Genomic DNA, 20,245 nt, shown 5'->3' on the forward strand with positions numbered 1-20,245 from the left:
GACAGCTCCAGTGAGGGAGACTCCACAGCCCCTCTGGAAATCTGTTCCAGTGTTCAGTTACCTATGTAGTGAAGAAGTTCTTCCTCACATTTAGGTGGAACATCAGTTTCTGCTCATTGCCTCTTGTCCTGTTCTTGGCATCACTGAGCCTGCCTCCATCCCCTTGACACACTCCCTTCAGATATTGATAGACACTGGTGTTGTCCCTTCTCAGTCATCTCCTCTCAAGGCCCAACTCCCTCAGCCTGTGCCACGTAAGACACTGTATTAACATTTTCAGGACCAAGTTTTGGGCTCACAGCCTTTTAAGTAAGTACGCAGGGGTGCTACCAAGAGAAAATCTGATTCTATTTTTTTACTATGAACTTCAAAAGGTGTTATACTTCATTTTTTCAGGCATAATTTCTTTAGTCTGGACTGCAAAACAACACTTATTTTATTCCATTTCTGAGAAGATGGCACTAATCTAACAGAAGTAACGTTATGGTGAAATTGCAAATAGCAATTTTGCTATAACAACAGTTGTGTGCAAAAAAGTATACAAGGGGTATCTTTACAGAGATCTTCTCTAGATGCCTTCCCATGATAACTTTTCAGTAATTGTGACTGGTAACCACAGTGCAAGACTCAATCAGACTCAGTAATATATTACATGAAGGACATATAAGACTACAGATCCACACAGCCATTTTACAGCATTGCATGGAAAAATACTTGCTGGGAGTCTTAAATTATTTGTCAGCTTTAGAAACTGTCTCACAACTGCAATTAAATACTGACTGATGACTGAGCCATAAACAGTACATAAATTTGGATGATGTCCATTTCAAACCTTGAAAGAGCAGACTGAAAATGATAAATCCATTAATTTATTTTTAAAATAAAAAAATATGAACTAAATAAACAGAAGTAAAATTGCAGTATATTAAGTTAGTACATGCTGTTGCACTAACGCTTATGTTCTAGTCATCTGACTTTTATTATTAACTAAACTTTTAATGAGTGTCATAAATACTGCTAAAAATGCTAAAAGAATTCTAAAAAACTGCTAAAAATCTTTAAGATGCCAGTGCACTCACTTTTCTGGGTGCAATAATTTTTCATCCATTTACTGTCAAAAATAAGAGGAAAAAAACATCACATACATGACACACACTTAAGAATCTAAGGGTACAGGTTACAATGACTAGCTACACATATTAGAACATGAGCTGTTAAGAACCTAACAAAACTCACAAATAAATCCTAACAAGTAAAGTCTTTCCTGAATTTTGCAGAAAAAAAGGAGAACAAATAGCAGAGAAGTCAAACAGTTTAAGTGACAGGGGATGGTAGTCTCAGCATCTCAACTGGGGTTGCCACCTCCAGACAATAACTTCAGTTTCTCTTCTGCTTTGAAATAGCCAGGATCTCATGTCAGATGAAAGAAGTTAGTGACACAAACCAGTATTTTGTTGGCAGTCATTACCAACCCCCGTCACTGCACTGGCATCCCTTCTGTGTGGAATGGAGAAACACAGCATCTCAGGAAGATGTAATACTCTGGTAATTTTAGCAGTCCCTGCAGGGCAGTTCAAAGACTCATTGGCAGGGCAAAATGGAAATAAGAGCTATACTGCAGCACACACCAACTAACAAAATGTCCCTTCTGCTCTTGTGCTTATGATAGAGTCTCACAGATTATTTTGTTTTAAAAAAAAAAAAACATAATTGGAATTTGAGGTACTCTGGAATTAGCAGATGACATCACTACCTTAAAACACCAACAGTGGTATGCACTGTTTGAATGTAAATACTTTGGGGAAGGAGCAAACAGAGGCACAACCATGTGGTCTCTTTTATTGAAACCTCTCCTGGCAGTGACTGAGGCCAGAACCACCCACCTACTTTCCTCTATTTACTCAGTCTTGCATGTTCAGGGGAGAAATCTTCACAACCAAGACTTAGGTCACGGTCACAGACACACACACACACGCACACACACAATTTAGTATTCACAAACAAAAAAGACCAAAAATTCTAGTCATTTTCTTTCTTCTTCATCTTTGTTTTTTTTAGCACTCTAGCTTAATTTTCACATAGACTCCAAGTCAGTGTCAAAATTTAGGTGAATCACTTGGCCACTGAAGCCAACAATAAAGTTCCCACTTAAATTAGCTCATCCACACAAGTCCTGCTCACAGACTAAGGAAATCCATTGGCATTTATTACTTGTATTTTAGTGTCAGTGTGAAGAGGATTTTACAGGAGAACAAGCAATGCAGTGGAGTCAAAATGTGAAATATTACTTCAGTATTCAATGTTATACCAAATTACAATAAAAGGGAAGAAATAGATATCATGAAAGTTATGGCAAAAATATAATTATTTCTTTCTCTTTCCTGTGGTCTGCACAATGGAAATTACCCCCTCAGTATTTCAATTGGTATGAAGATCTGCATGAGTTAAGCCTTATTTTAACTCACAGCCTGCTTTTTCCACATTTACTTATTAGAGAAAAACACCCTATGCTAGTATCTCATTTGTCCATATCTATATCCTACTACTAGTTGCAAAAGTAGTTTTCTTAACATTACTCTTCTTAGTCATTAAAATTGAGTGCAGATACATGGAATACCTTTCAGTTTAGTAAACAATCAAAAATTAATGGCACATTGCTGTCTCAGGTAAAAGTTACAAATTTGTTCTGAAAATCTTTCCTGGGCTGTCAAAGACTCTGGGTAACATTTTCTACTTGGGTTATGTTACTTCATGTCTCTCTCACTTTTTAATACAATAGCAGGTAATGAATGGATACATGTAGATTTGATGAGTGGTACTCAACTATAAAAGTTTGTACAAGTAAATTCTCTTCATACTTTGGATGAAGTAAGAAAAAAAGGGATATTGCTGCTTGGGGAAATGGCTGCAAGTGGAAGTGACAAGAGTTGCTTTTGCTGAGCTTTAAAAAATGAAACCTAATAAAACTGCAAGCAGACTAATAGATACTTATGACTCCTGTGCTGTACCAAGAATTCCCACCAAAAGTCTAATAAAAGTGTCAGTGCACTTCAGAAACAGTGTCACAGAAAATTATTTGTATTAGATAAGACCTGCTCTCTTTTTGTGCCATTAATACGGAGGGCAACTACAGGAGAAATTGAGGACATTTAAGAATCTAAGCTAACTACCTACAGATGCAAATATCTATCCACAAATCCTTTACATAAACACATGCTTTCCTGAATTTGAAGCCTTTCAGGATTAAACAGAAAAACCCCAGTTATGTTTAGTACCCCAGGATACTGAATTAATACATTGAAAATATGCCAATTTAATATAAAGAAAATGTACACAGTTCAGCAGACCAAGAAACAAGTAGTAGAAAGAAACAGGAGAAGGGAAAGACAGATGCAAGCAAAACATATCTCCTGATTCTACTTGCAACAGGGTTGGGAAAGGCTGATAAAGAAAAGTCAGAATTCTAGAGTCTCACTGGGCCATCTTAGATGTTAACATAGAATAATAAAACTTCTGAGTGTTCTCCTCCTTCTCTGGGGGTTATCTTTTTCATGGCAATACGTACAGGACCTATAAAATTCAAAACCAACTTGGAATCTGAATGTGGCATTTTCAAACAGTGACATACTTTACAAACAAATCCCGCAAAAGGAATCTTTTGACAGCAGTAAAAATACTTGTGTTCCTCTTCATGCAGAAGATGAATATTATAAAGTCTGTCAGCATTATGGAAATATATGTTAGAAAGGTCACTCTCCATGTCTTAGTTCTCCCTTTACTCCTCCTAGAACATGTTCAAACAGGTATGACAAACCATTCAGATTTTGTGTTTGAACCACATTGCAGACAAACAAGTTCTCTGCTGAGTACAAACCCCCCTGCATCTTCTATTTTATTGAGTTTTACTCAATATTTTAATTAGTTTTGGTTTTGGCTAGAATTTTTGGCATATATACTACTTTAGAGCCAGAAGGAAGTTTTAACAGATAAATCCCTGTCTGTTCCAAGAAGATGAGACCAGCACCATAGGTGAAATAATTGTGGAGGTATATAAAACAAGACTTATTTTGCACTTTTTCCATTGCAGGTTGTAGGGATAGAGCAAAGAGAATAGCACCTAGGAGAGAAGAGCCTGCTAAGAACTTACCTTGCCTATGAGTTTTCCTGAGTATGGGGAAATCTGTAGTGGAAGGCACCTATGCTATACCACTGTTAACATTCTCCAAGAGAATGTTAAACTGTGAGATAACAACCTGATTAAGCATCCATCTTCAGCTGTTCTAACTGCCTGCAGGCCACTCCTGAGCCCAGGCATCCATTAATCCTGGGATCTCGATGGCCCATTGTCCTAAGGGATTAACAGAATTTAGCTGGAGTGGAAGGCATGTGGTAGGGCCATCATAATTAACACACATTATTAAGTTTTTAGACTAGTAGAGTGACAGTTCTTGTCAATACTGAGGAGACAAGAAGATACAATGGTTGAAAGAATAAGTTAAGAGTATTGAACAATTTAGCAGGAAAAAAAAAGGAAGTGAAAGCCACGAAGACGGTACACAAAAGTGTTTTCATCACTATCTCTAAAAGGGTCAAGAATATAAGGGTCTAGGGATGAGCACTGAAAACAAAAGGGATTGAAAACAATGATCCATATGAAGATAAATCGGAAATGTGTGTTTGGTCCTGATGAAAGGCAAAAAAATGTGCTCCAAGGGAAAAATAATCCTTGTATATACTAAACAACCTCTTAGCAAATGATTTTAAATACAAGGCGAAAATCTTCTTTCCCAAATGTGCAATCTGTCAAAATCCCTGTTATCACAAAGGCTAAAAGCTTAACAGACTTAAAAGACTATTATATATACAGACACCATTATCTTTAAGCAAAGGTAAATAGTGACAAACAATGCACATCTTCATTCCTCAGAGTTTAAATCAGCACTCAGATGAAAGCAAATCTCTTAGTTGGAGCACTGTCACTGTGCAACAGAGAGCAGATCAGAGGTCTCATATCAAGCACTGATCTAAGCAGGCCTGGCTGATGGCCAGGGCACACCACAAAAAAGGGCCAGAGCAGTTCTAAGCTGCAAGTGTGAAGGAGGGCTTAGCCCTGAAGCACCAGGCATCATCACCACTTCCAGACCTGGATCTAACTCAGTCCACCGAACTTGTCTGATCCTGGCCACAGTCTATGCATCCCAAGTAAAGATGTACACAGTGAGACTGAGGCCTTCAACAGCTGTTCATTAATTCAGCTTTCTCTTCATCTCTGAAGTTGCTGATATTGGTCACTGTCAAAGTAGAGATCATAAGAACCCCTACTGAACATCTGGCATTACACATAAGTCCCAAGGGCACAGGCAATTAAGTATTCTTGTGAATGCATTGACATAAGCAAACAACTTTCCTGTGTCTTCTAGGAAACTTTAATGTTGCAGAAAGGTTTACAATTTCCCGTGCATGCATCAACTGATAGAATCTAAGCACAGTTACTTCCTATATACATACACACAGAGAACATAGACCCACTGTTTTCATCCCATTAAAAAACTGCCAAGAAGCTTCAGTCTGAAGCTACATATTGGATACAGACAGAAATGGCAAACATTACCTTCTGAAACCAAAACAGACAACTGTAATGAGCCCAAATCATCAAGTCTGAGATATGTACTGACAAAAAGGTTATTCAGTACTGAAGAAAAGATGGCTGGGGAGAAGAGTCTAAAATGTTCTTTTGAAAACGCTGATCTCATAGATAGATTAGCAGACTGTGTGTATACATTTTCTGAGCAGGTTTTAAAGCCCTATAGTATACTTAAGCTTACCTGCTTAAGCACAAGGCAGCAGGGACATCCAGCTAGGTCACTCATTCAGATGGGGTCGCACTACCCCAGTGTTCAAAAGAATATTCTTGGTTACTCATGTGCATCCAGCACTAGGTTAAGCTCTGAGTAAAAATCCTGAACTGCAGGATGTCTTCCTCAAGCACAAGCTCCCATTCCAATAAAATGGCACCTTGCATGTAACAAAGACAGAAGCACAATATTCTGCTTGGTAGACAAAATCTTGCCTTAATAGCAAGTGCTGAGAAGAGGTAAGAGACCTAAGGAGTACAAACAAGCAGTAGTATATTACCTGGTTGAATAATTTCTTTAACAACAGAAATATATTCCTCAGGTTTCTGATCAGTAGAAATCTCTTTGCTGCCACCAGCTAAGGTCAGTATCTCATAAAGAATCTCTGAATTCTCCACTCCACAAAGCAGAATTACCACATTATCCGGAGGTTTTAGAACTTGTTCCAGAAAATAACTTCTCTTTTGATTCAGGCAGTTAAGAAGTCCACATGAGAGTATCAGGAGTTTACACTTATAAGAGGGTAAACAGAGTAGCTCCTGGTGCTTGAAAGATGAATTCTCTAGATCGCAGAGTAAGATTCCTTCTTTGTTCACTATGAGTCCAAAAAGAGATTTTAAATACAGAGCCCACTCTTCTGCTTCTTGTTCATATATCACAAGGATATCCTTTGTATTTTCTAAAGAAAACATAAAAAAAAAATTAAAATGTGTTTTAAATCCATTACAAATATCAGAAGACAGATGGTTTGTTTCCCACCCCTAGTAAAAATTTGAGGTGCTGAAGAAATTACCTTCAGCAGAAATCAGCTCATCACCTTGAAATGACAACTATCTCCTTATTTCTAAGACAAAGATAAAAAGATTGTCCACAGAAATACTGGAAAAATAGCTCAGGATATTATGTTTAAAATAACTAATATTTCAAAATATATAAATATTGAAACTGCAGTGTAGGAAGCAGAGTGCATTCACACAATTCTGCTCACTCCTAGAGTCTTGACAAATGGGTGATAGTATTAAAAACTGAACACAGCTTTTAATGACAGAAGTAAAGACTATATATTTGGATGCATGAACATGATCAGACTTGATTAGAAAATTAATTGGTATGTTTAGGATATTTTTTCAGCATGGTGTTAGGATAGTAATTCATGATCTTTCTTTACTGTCCTTATTCTAAGAAAATTGCTTGAGACCTGACAAAAATAAACATAGAACTCTATTTTTTTAGTTCTCTTTCCCTTTCAGATGTAAAACATGATGCTAGCAAGAAAACTAATACTCTTCCACAGCGTTACTAAGGTGACAGTTCGAGACAGAGGCAACAGGCACAAGCTTAAACACAAGAGGCTGCCTTGTGCATTGGGAAATGCATTTTTTTTTAGTGTGAGCACTGGAACAGGTTGCCTGGAGAGGGTGTGGAATCTGTCTCCTTGGAGCTACTCAAAAGGTGTTGGATATGGTCCTGACTCTAGATGTACAAGAGAGCTCCCAGATATCCCATCTAACCTCAGTCATTTTGTGGTTGTGTGAAACCATTAAAAACTGTGATTTGATGAGCAACTCAGTAACAACATACATCAAACCAGGGTAGCTTAATAGTCCCAGAGTGGTTCACAATCACAGCCCTGTGGAACAACAATATGAGGCTGAGGAACAGCCACAGCTTCTGCACTTCACCTCTACCTGTAGTTCACGGTGTCTGCCTGCTGGTCAGGGTCAGGCACCCTGACTGACACTTGCCTGTAGCTCACCACAGCTCCTTAGAGTGACTAAGCTGCACTGTGAGGATCAGGAGACATGGAAACAGGGGGCGTACACAGAGTTAGAATGTTTTCGGGGCACACAAAGGATGTAGGCAGTGGGATGCACTGTACAGTTGTAGCTAAGGAGAATAAAAAACTTGTCAAGGATCCCACATAAGTCCACATATAAAAGAAGAAATGGAACCTATATCTCTAGTCCAGGATTAATGCTTAAAATATTTGTCTTCCCTTCCTTTTAGAAGAAATTCTTTCTACACTTTGTTCATCCATTCTTTACTCTGGAGATACTTGAAACAAAGTTTACCCAGAAAAAGCTGATTGATTGTAGAATAGGGACACTATCGTTTAGTGAACTTGAGTTCACTATATGTTCACAAACTGCTTGGAGGACAGGTGCCATCTTTTCAAGATTTGTGAATGCTCACCCTCTCACAAAGTTTTCTGTCACAGGAAAACATAAAAGGTCATGCTCAACATGGTAGCAGGTGACAATATTTCAAGTTAACTAACTCTTACCAGTACATTAGAGCAGGGAATTATTTGTCAAAATGTATTTGGAGAAGTGATTACTGTACTTCCCATGGTAAAAATAATCTGAAAAATACCCGTTTCTGATGAAATTCTGAAGGTTAATAGTAAAAGAAATAGCAGTGTATTTCTCATTTAACTCAGAGCAAAATTGTTTGGTTTATGATGCTGGGATAAAAAAAATCCAATTGCTGAAATGTCATTTTCAGAATCTCATCTGATCTTCCATAACATTCAGACAGACATGCACAAAGTAGAAAGAAAAGCTATTAATTGCTGCACAGTTTCAAAAGAAGAAACTGTATTAACAGTGCTGTAAAGCCAGAATCTCTTTCAGTCTGACCACACAGTTTCATATCACAGAAAATGGAACAAGCATGTACCTTCTATTTTCAGTCCTTACTTGTGGGGACTGACAGTGGTCAAATAAGAAATTTTTAGGCTTCAGGCACTAGCTCAAGCCTGTGGGAAAGTCAAATACACAGCTCTCTCACTCTGGTCTGAGAAATCATAAGGAGGAATCCAAACAGTCCGTAGAGAAGGAAAACAACCTTTGCGGGTGTTGTTTGTCCCCTTGCTGTTTACCTGTAAGAAACGGTCAAGGGTGTTGTTCCTAACAGTCCGATGATGGTGATGTGTTGGTTTCATGGCCAATGAGAGTTTTACCTTTTTGGACCTTCTCAGATTTGTCTTTAAAAGAAGATCTGGAAGAATAAAACTTGCTCTCTTTTGCAACTAAGGCTGGAGAGTCTGTGTCATCACAGTTCCTAATACAGTGCGACACCTATTAACTAAAAGTACTGTAGTGGTTCTTTAAAAATATGGATATAAAGACAATACTTACACCATAAGGAAAATTTTAGAATTAATTCTTTACACTTTGTTGGAATTTACTTAGTTCTAACTTCTAGCTGTAATATTATTTTATATTTTTCTGCAATCCTAAAGGAGCATCTATTCTTCTGCTCTCAGAAATCTGTCCCCTAAGGTCTTAAAGATGGGAATCTAAAAAGATTCCCATGAAGTAACTCTTTGCCTTGCCTTCATTACAGTTTGTAAACTGGGATTAATAATCCTCCTGCTACAATGAAGACATTATGGAACTCCTCCTAATTTTTTTTCTGCACTTTTGTGAACCCTCCTGCCTTTTCAAAATACTTTCTGAGAAAACCAGAACTGCACACAGGGTAAGGGTTCCTTATACAGTGCATGGGAAGAGAAAAATAACCTTGGGTATGCACATGGGCTCATAAAAAAAGAATTTCACATTCATTCACCCCTGCTCAAATGGAAAGTCCGAGGCCTGAGCACTCAAGAAACACTAAAGATAAAAGTGAGAAACATGCATTGAAAGGATAAAAGAAGACATAAAGTAATTCCACTTCCATACGGAATATCTGCACCAATCTGAAGCTTTGATCTTAGCTAAGCAGGAATGAGAAAGGGGTTTTATGATGTTTATTGAAGGCTCAACTGCATTTCTTCTTAACTCTATTGATTTTTATATATGAGAAAGAAAGCTTTATTTGTATAAGAAAGGGGAGTGAAATATATCTAACACCACACTTGATGGAATAAAGGCTCTGCAACACCGTCTCATAAAGCTCTAATGCAATATAGTTCCCCTATTTAATTTGTCTTTTCTATGTACAGAGGGAAGAGTCATGCTGTTGAGCAAGGGTTTTCATACTGCAGTTTGGTGCAATGTTTATTGAAGGAAGCAGCAAGTGCTATCAAGTTACCTATGGGGAACGAAATGTGGGTATGTTATGATTTATAAGCTTGCATTTTTTTTTTCCTGACATTGATCTGCCTTCTATACCAAGAGATAACTTCAGTTATAAGCAGGAATGTAAGGCTCACATTTTACGTTCCCCAAATTGTATTAAAAGGTGAAATATCACTATTTTGAAATGCTTGCCTTGAAATTTGAATTGAAATTTGGAGTCAAAGTTTACCCTACAAATAGCTACAATGTCCCCTATCAAAAATCTACTCTATATACTAGTAGCTTTTTCCTGTCATACAGTGTTTTTGCCTTCAGAAATTCTACTAAGATGCATATGCAGGCAGCTTACTTGAAAATTAAAGCCCAACAAAACTCTGCCTTCAGAAAAGTATTATTTTAACCTGAAACATTAAAAAGATCAAGTCTTGCTCTAATGCAGCACTACCCAGTACTGAATATACAGCAACAACGCTCAACTTTTCAGCCAGAGTTTTTACCCCTTCATTATTTTCATCTCCTAGTGAATAATTCTTTGAATTAACAGCACTTGAAATATAATGTAAGTTGAGATTAATTTTGTTCCCTTGAAAGTTAATGTAATAGAAACTATCATATCCTGACAAAATTAAGCTGTGCTTCATCTGCTCCTACTTGGAAACTGACTCAAAGGTAGAAATAAAATGTATTATTAGTTCAGCAACGAGAAACAGTAAGAGAATTTATGCAGTCATCCATAACCTGAAAGGGGCTCTTCTGACAAGCAAAACTCTTCTCTAGCTACTGGTGTATGGTTGACCAAGAAAGGATATCTCAGCCCAAGAAAGCACACCTCATGTCAACTGAAGGGCTCTTTGAAAAAATCTGCTAGATCCTATGAGACTACTGTGACCAAGGAATCAAGAACATGTGTATATAAGGCAAAAGAACATGTCTTTTATGGCAGGAATTATAAGACATAGTAGGGGAAGAGGGGAAAAAAAAAAGCAAGTGTATCAGAGAGTTAGAGTAAACCTCAAGAACTCTGCAATGCACCAAACACACCAGGATGGCAAAGAAAACAAATTGAAAATTGGGTTCTAGTAGCTGCTCTTTAACTGATTCTCAGTTTAAGAACCTTGCAATCTTGTGAAAGATAATTTCTGAGTGCTTAGAAAAGATTAAGAAGCACATGGTAACACTCATCTTTGAGAAAAACACTGCACAGGTGTCAGCTCATCCTCTATCTTTTTTAAGGCCTTTTAGGTTTGTAAGAGTTTGTAAAGGTTTGTAGGTGAAATGCTTTACTTCTAGACATCTTTGGCCTGCATTTTACCACAGTTGTTTCCAAAAATTCAGCACTAACATACTGCATTTGACTTAAATAAGGCTGATTACAATTAGGATAGGGTTTAAAAATTGGGTCTACAGTCCCACTACCTTAAGATGTTTTGGTGAAAAAAAAGTCAGGCTTGAACATCAACTTTTACCTAAATTTTAATGGAAACATGGATCACCATATTTCTCAGGGTTGTCCAGAGCCTTTTCCAGTTAGGGTACTGGAGCCTAACAATGGAATTCCCTGCTGTTCACTCAGCCACCCAGGAACTCGTATAACCACATACCAAGCCTGCCACAGTCAGCCCTAATAAAAATGTAATGCAAGTCTGTTTACAATCCTCAATCCCATCAGCCTTCAATACCTGTGTGAAGAAAACACCCTCTCAAACTACTCTCCACCACTGTGTTGAGAAAGGACAGGATCAACTGCTAGACAAAACACAAAATGTGTCCCTTTTATTTCTTCACAGACATCCACACTTGGGGAATGGAGGGTTGGTTGCTTTTTTAAAAATATCAAATCTTAAAAGGAAAGACATTTGGGAAAGAAATGTATGAACTCTGACAGTATGCAATGAACTACTGTCTATCAGCAAAAAATTTGTTAAAATAAGAACAATAGTTAAATATCTCAAAAGAGAAGTGGAAAGGCACAGAAGTTCTTGCTTACTTTCTCATAATATATTGATGAAAAATTTGGGCAACATAAGTGATATGGAATAACATCCATTGCATCTTTAATTCTTCTGTGAATAGCAGATTACACTCTCCAGGATTACCATACCTTTTCATGGTAAAACCTTACACAAAAAGAAGCAGTATTTTTTTTTTCCAGGCAAGCAGTGCCAGGATAGAGCTATTTAAGACTTTACAAGTTGACTGCACTCCCCCTACTTCACCCTATAGGATGAAACTATGGATATAATTAAGAGTCATAACACAATGAAAAAAAAAGACATGGGAAATGGAAGCATAAAATAACTCAGAATCCCCTTTTTGCTCAGAGATTTTCAAAACTTTTCTTCTAATTTCAAAAAGATTCATTTCCATCAGGGCTGTATGTAGGAAAATAATGACAAGCATATATACTAGTTCAAATGAGACTAGAATCTAAAGATTTTTAGTCTCTTGGCCCCTTGGCAATCTTTTGACAAAGATTCAGCCATTCATCTCTTCTCACTGCTTGCCCTGATCACTAAGAGTGATATGATAAAAACTGGAAAAAGTTTCACTAACACTTCAACAACCCCTGAAATCTAACATTTGGAAACAGAGTGAGAACATTTAATTCAGCACTAAGAAATGGTCTTACCATAGCAAACTGCCCCTCACCCATCCAGAAGGAATTGATTTTCCCAGTCAGCACACCTCACACACATCCAGTAAATTTGTCTCAAAATGCAGCTCCAGCTCTTGGTTGCTGGAATTCTGCAAGGCAAATCCCCTAAGCAAGCCAAAATGCATTCAACATGGGAAGGACAGCAGAAAGCACTTTAGAACTACTTGCAGATAATGGAAAATGTTTTCAAGGCAGTTCATGTTGCTTCTCTGAGGTGTTCCAGTAAGGGAAGTGAAAAGTATAAAAGCCACTTGCAAACTTTAGAAATCACAAAGTAGCGAAATTGCTCCAGGGCTGTGGTACACCTGTTTCAATTAAAACAGTTATCCTAAAACACAGGGCATCCCTGCCCTCACTGTATCAACCAGCAATGGCACTTCTACTCTCAAATGCCTATTTAACTAGCATGTAATAAGAACATTTTCATAATTTATGTACCTTCTGTTGGTAATTGCTAAATTTTATGTGAAAACAAATACTTGCTCTATCTGTGTAAAATAAAGCCTCACGTCTTCTTCCTTCTTACTAAGCTTAGTGAGATCTGGAATGGGCAAAATTAGGTTCTACAGAGAGGAACAAGTTTTGTACAAATGGCATCAGTTTACACTTGATCTAGTTGGTTTTCCCTGTAAAGAAATTCCATTGATCTTCCCCTACAGTAACAATGGGAACATGGAACCAAATAAATTCCTGGGGTGTATTTCCACAGCATTGACCTGGCACAGGTAGACCAGAAAGATACCTGACTATCAAACATGACAAAGCTAACATTATTCCCAAAAAGCTGTTTCTCATTAAGAAATATGTCCTCATTTCCTGGTTTAGGCCTCTGTCTCTGGTCTGTTCCATGAATCCTTACAGCTGAATACCTACTGATGGACAGATGCTTTCATTTTTAATGAACAAGGCTAAACACAAACATGGGGTATAGAGGTCAAAACTCATTTCTCTCTTAAAGTAGACCTTGTCCTTTATCACAATTGCAGTGACGCAAAATTTTCTGTCATTATAGCCACTTCCTTGAGAGCAAATCACACCTTCAGTAGATTTTAGTGCAAAACACCCAGGTAATTCAGAAATTATTTAGACATGAACAAATCATGAAGAGAAAAATATACTATAATGACAGCATGAAGAGCTGGAGTAATACACTACTTTTTTATGACTGCTGTGGAACAAGTCTTTAAGGTCACATGAAAACCTGAACAAGTCTTTAAAGTCTGTAAAACTAAAATCTGTATCAAGTTTGCATTAACAGATGCTATTGCTACCAGAAACAACAGCCACCTGAAGATTTCCCTTACACTAGCATTATAACTATGGTTTTACAACCATGAAATATAAAAAAATAAATAAATTTCGAAATGTACTGTTAGGGGAGACCAAAGCATTCTCTTCTTCATTTGATTTTTTTTTTAATTGCCAGTGTTTCCCTTATCAGGATCTCTTTAGATGTTCCCATCCTGACTTAGTGCAGGCAATTTTGGATTTATGATCACATTTAAATCCTACTCACTTAAATTCAAAGTTATTTTGCCCTCTCTTGCTTATTTCCTCTGTCCCCTTTGATTCCATTGTTACTTCAATTTCTCACAAATTCTTAACTGTAATTTCTTCAAAATAAGAAACAAATAATGGAATGCATGTTCTCCAGATATTATTTAGGGGAAACATTCCCATGAAATTCAATACATTTACCTCTATCACAAGAGAAGATATCTCAGAAAATAGCATTTAGCCAACAAAACAAAAACCACTGATCTTGCAAGAAATAACATTTTGGATAACTTGCTGTGATTCCAACAGCTATGGTCTGGTAAGGTCACACTGTAGCAACTGATTTACAAAACAAGAAGTGTCTTACACATTACATAGTCTAATTTGTGTGCCAGGGAATTGATAGACACTGATCATCAGGCAATGTTTATCAATAAATAGCACCACTTATTGCAATTTATGCTCAAAGATTTCTGTGTTCCCTGCATTTGTAGTGTGATCAAATACACTGAATTAACCATAGATGACATCCCAGCAATTCCTTAATTACAGATTATTGAATTAACCATAGATGACATCCCAACAATTCCTTAATTACAGATTACTACTGACACTAGAAATCTGTAGAAATCTGGCTGAACTCTCTCAGAGCAGTCATAGAATGGTTTGGGTTGGGAGGGACCCTTTAAGACCATCTAATTTCTAGTCCCTGCCATGGGCAGAGACACCTTCCACTAGACCATGTTGTTCAGAGGCCCATCCAACACGGCTCTGAATGTTTATGAATGTTTTATGGGGCATCAACAGCTTCTCTGGCAAGCTGTTCCAGTGTATCATCCGTACTTCTTGGGTTTCTAAACCTACTTCTTTGCCACAAGTCAGCAGAGTACTGAAGGAGGGCTTCTGAGATGCCACAAATTAGATGGTTTGATCTTCTCCTGCTTTTGCAGTCTGACTTTAAATCCATTTTTTAACGCATCTCATTTACTTGAGCATTCATCCAGAAATTTAAGTAAATTTGAGAAGCTGTTTTTGTTTGATGTATAGCATGTTCAAGTTATGAGGCTATAGAAGAAATTGTCCTCCAGTTTCAGCTCATTTCTCTCCTCCCTTTCTGACAAACATGACAGTCACTAAAAACACCCAAACAATAACAACAGAACAACCCAAATCTCTGATCAGTGTTGGACAACCACTTTATATTTTTGTTTTGACCTTTTTAACAGCATTCATGCTAATGCTGGACACAGAAGGAAGTAAATGAAGTAGAAAATCATTACATAAATGTGCAGCTTCATAAAATAAGCAATGACAGAGCTAACAGTGAATTAGAAACCAAACTAAATAAAACACTCAGGAACAACTTCAGTGGAAGGCTGACTTCTCTATATTAAACCCAGCTCTGCTTCCTCCCAACTGCCTTAAGACAAAGATTCTACAGACTAGATATTTAAGAACCTATTTTTATTTCTGTCCATCAGATAATGAAAACAGCTTAGTTAAATGAATTCCAACCTGCCTTCACAAATTCAACCACAGCCCTGCAAAATCGACTGTGATGCCCAAATACTGCTACAGCTTGCATGAAATTCAAATGACATTTTTCCAATAAGAATATCTCCTCAGTATAAGTTTAACACATGTAATTATCATCCCTCCTTGCAAAATAAATTCACAAATTATTACTGGTCCTAAAATAAGAACAAATTTGAGTTAGCTGGGTGACAATTTTGGGTCCTCCTCTAGTGGGGAGACCTTGCAGAAAGATTTTGTTTACCTGCTACTGCTTTAGACCACAAGGATGCCTCCTGGAAATAAACCAATTCTATATGTTGAGGTTCTTGTAAACAGATTTACCATGTGATAAATACATACCTGCCATACATTGCTCTTGCTGCAGTATAGCCTCACTGTGGGATAGAAACAGGAAAAGTATGTCTACACAATTATGTACACTGGAAGAAAAGTATCTCACCAGTCCTTTCACCTTTTCAAGCACACTATCATTCATTTCTAGCTAGAAAGGTACAGAAAAGAAAATGAAAACAAATCTCACCTGAACCGTTTTTGAGACCAAATTAAACCTTATGTCACTACAATCAGAGCACCTGTGTAGTTCAAACACAGTAAAATTCAGAAGCTTGAGGTAGACAGGCCAGGACCGAAGTATTATGAGGCATCCTGATTTTTACATCAAGTCCCTTGTTGTTTGACCAGATCTGTATAACTAAATTTTTACTTTCCTCTTGAACATTCAGAAAAAGAAAAATCTTAAAATAGAACGCCAGGCTGATGCTGTCATAGGTCTATTACCATCATCATTGTACTTGTATTTTATCAGTGTCTAATGTAAGACTCCTCAGGATCCCATAGTTTAACATGCTGCTGAGTGCCAGCTGCTAAACAATAACTACTCGCACATTTGGTAAAGGTACGGAACACAATGTGCAGTTTTAATTTTCCTCTTCTGGAGTTTATTCTGCCCATGCCCCATTTTCCATTTACTGCAGATTAATGTTATAACTGCACAAACACCTCAAATCTTTAGAATCATACCTCATGTGCACTGCCTGTGAAAGCCATAGGACCAGACTGAAGCAAGTCTAAAATAAAGTCTCTTTAGCATATCCTGCATGTGTCTCAGGCGCTACTGCTGCACTCTGCACATCCTGTTTAGTAAAGAACACTACTTACCAACACGGAAATAACCTTGCAGCATTAGGAAACTGAGTCCTTAGAGTGCTCCCTGACCACATCCACTCAGTGCTAGAGTACACTAACATGAGCATGAAGCTGAGCTCCCACTCTCTCGAGCACACTTGTGCCAAAGCAGGTGCCTCAAGAGACACTTTCGAACATAGCCACTTTTACTGAATCTATAGCTGGTACAGATTGCAGTGCCATATGCTCCTGTAGTGTTTAATGCACTTACAAGTACCTGGCCTGGCTAACTAGGACCACAACAAAGTGAAACATTTCTTAAATTAAATGCTTATTATGATATCAAAATTTAGTGATCCATATTTTAGCAATATACCAAGAAGAGAAATAACCACAAACAAAACATGTTCAAGAGTCAATCTCAAAAATTGACAGTCCTTATACCTCTTGAGAGACTTTTGATTCTGATCTTTCAGTAAGAAATAAAAACCTATGAAAGTAGAGGAACTTAAGTTTGGAAACACTCCTCTGAAGACTTCTACTACTTTAATAAAGACTTAGATGCTGAACTACCATTTATTCAATACTGGAATTTTTTTTTGTTACAAAAGAGTGAAAACTTTTTCACTTATTAAGCAAAACCTTGTTTAGGGGAGAGCATGTATATTTGGCAATTCAAATGTTGCAATGCTCATCTGTGGCATAATTGTGAGAGAAATAAAATAGTGTAATTGACTTTTATAATATTTTAAGTTAATGTTCAACACTTGATTTCTGATAAAAAGGACTAGCTTTTCATAAAAGTCTCAAAGTGTTACATCCAATGAATGAGTTGTCACAGTTTGAAAGGATAGTTCTGCCTTTTAACTATGTTATTTAAGGCATGGTTGTGTTCAAAATGAATTATATTCATTATTATACATGCCATTCTAAATGAGCATGGACTTAATATAATGTGGGAGTACAAAAACTATGGTATACATTATATATATGCAAGCTAAGATATAGAAACATGTCTTGCCATTTTAATTAATTCTATAAGCATCAGTTTTGAAATACAGGCTGTAAGTTTGCCAATGAAACATAGCTGTTTTTAAACTCTCTTAGAAAAACAACTGACAATAGCTTGGCAAGAACACTAGGAGAAAATTAAAATGAAACTGTCCTGAATGTACGCTTTAAGCAGAAAATTATTCTGTTTCCAAACTGCTAAATGTAGGATCTGGCCTAAACTTCCACTGAAAATACATTTTTCCCAATTCAATCATTACAGACTATTTCATTCAAGGCCAAGTTAGATTTGGCCTCCTCTAAAATAGCTAATCTTGAAAAGGGAAAAGAATTGATAAGGGAAAGAAACAAATTTTCAAGTTTTAATGATAAGATTACTGTGTTACAAAACCAGAATGCATGTATAAGAACCTTAAAGTTTTGATTAAAAACACTGGGAAAATTTCCTTTGCTAGTGCACAGCAACAAGACTTCATTGATTAAATAGAGTTATTCTGAGACACACTAGGCTGGGGAATTAGCTTTCCATGTTTACAGGTAGGAGTCTACAGTAACCAGAGACTCAGTGAAATATCTACAAATAGACATCCCAGGGGGGTGGAGGAAAAAAGGTATATTGAGTTTTGTGCATTTTTATTAGATTTTCCAGATACTACGGAACATCCTTTCCAAGTAAGACCGCTTCTATTATTTTATTAAATCTTTATAAAGTTTTCTCATAATATCTGCCTACCTTTAAAAAACACTGTTTAAAAGACTCACATGAATTTGAAATGCAAATTACCTTTAGATACTTAAAGTAAAATTAAGCTGCTAGAGTTTACTTTTTGGATGGAGCTAGAATCATTTACACACTCATAAAGATGTTGGGATCTACCTGACTTACTTGAAGGCCTTGCTTTTGTCAGGAAAATCCACAAATGCCAGAATTTTATGTCCAAAAAGGTGACAGAGGAGTCCTGCAACTTCATTTGAATAAACAAATAAAGGGAAAGATTCCAGTGGGGCACAGGCCCACGAGGTTTTCCCTCTCAAGGTTTTAGAGGGCACAGCCTCCTTTTATCCTAAACTCCCAGCCACACCTTACCCCCTTTCCTTCCCCACTGACTGAGGCACTGGGAAGGTACAGCCTTCCCAAACCACATACCTCATATTCCCCCCTTGAACCTACTATTTCACCCCAAAGTTCAGTAGTTCAGGCTTGTGCAGCCCCTCTTCTGTTTCAGGAGCCAAGCTCTCTGGGCTCTGCAACAAACCTGCTGCCCAGAGTTGGTGGAGACATTAACACTCATTTCAATGACATTAACACCCACACCTTCACCCATCAAATTGTTTATAGAGACATGAGCTTCCCTCCCAATCCCTCCTGTTCTTATTTCTCAATTTGTCTTTACAAACCCTTATTATTATTAACTTAACCTTTTCTAACAACCAGGAGCACTTGAAACAGCCCATCCTGACTTTTCCACATCTGGTCCCTGCACCAGGAGTGGCAAGTAAATACAGGGAATAAAGTGGACAATGACAGTTCATATTAGTCCACTGGAGCTCCTGGGTTAAAAAATCCCCCAAAGTAATGAATACTATTACACAGAGAAAAAGTATAAAACAACTTGGGGAACACAAGCCAACTTCCTGTTCATGTCTCATTGTCCCTGGCCTCTCCCAACCCTGTAGAATGTGTTTGAAGGGAATGGGCAAAGGCAGCTATTACGATAAAACACACACACATTCACCAATAGTGTTTGAATAAAATGTACCTGCTCATCTTTCCCACTTAACAAAAGAACATTTGAACAATTGTTCCCCCTTTGGCATGAAATTCAAATCAGATAGAGAAGTTCCCGTGTCTACTAGGAAGCACGTTTCTCAGTTCAGCAAGGGCTCCAGTGTGGTGAGCCCCCAGCACAACAGCAGATCCTGACATGCTCCACAATCCATTTCTAATCTTCTTTTTTATGAATGACTCATTGATCTCTTCCCAATTGCTGTTCTGTTGGCTGCCCCCTTCCCTTTGGTCCTGGGGTGCTGCCTGCACGTTTTGCCATCAGGGGTTGTCAAACCTGAGCCATTATCCTTGCTTGTACCTTTACTTTTCCTTCATCCCTTCTTTCATATCTTTTATGTACCTGAGATGCTTTTCTAACCAATTCCTGGAAGGGCTCACCAAGCCACCTCTCCAGCCCCTGCTCTTTCTGCATGGGCTCTTACCTTCCCTCACTTTGAATGGAGACTATAACTCATAAGGATTGTTTATTTCAGTTCCCTCAAACATAACACAATTGAAAAATAATGATCAAATAGTAATTTTTCAGAGGACTTTTTTTTTCCCCTCTTGAAATGCTACTCTATACTGAATTTACAATGGGAACAAGTTGTTCTAGCAGACACGGTCTGCTTGTACAACATGAGATACACTGGCCACGTTCTTGGGAGTTTTTATACATCATCTCAAGCACACTCCTGGCCAGCACTACACACTGCAGTCACAACTGAATTACAGGAATTACTGCAAACATTGCAAAACAATCTTAGTAACA

At 37.5% G+C, this 20,245-nt stretch overlaps 1 protein-coding gene across 1 annotated transcript in view; it reads right to left on the minus strand.

The window, feature by feature from the left end:
• BANK1 (B cell scaffold protein with ankyrin repeats 1) overlaps nt 1-20,245 on the minus strand; it is a 137,736-nt gene that overhangs the window by 112,198 nt on the left and 5,293 nt on the right. The window contains exon 2 of the mRNA XM_088056989.1: nt 6,136-6,534. Coding sequence (XP_087913115.1) covers nt 6,136-6,534 — 399 coding nt within the window. The remainder of the gene's footprint in view (nt 1-6,135; nt 6,535-20,245) is intronic.

The sequence above is a fragment of the Pseudopodoces humilis genome, chromosome 6 (assembly GCF_049639895.1).
Source record: "Pseudopodoces humilis isolate 2021_Gansu_Grassland_sample_001 chromosome 6, ASM4963989v1, whole genome shotgun sequence".
NCBI lineage: Eukaryota > Metazoa > Chordata > Aves > Passeriformes > Paridae > Pseudopodoces > Pseudopodoces humilis.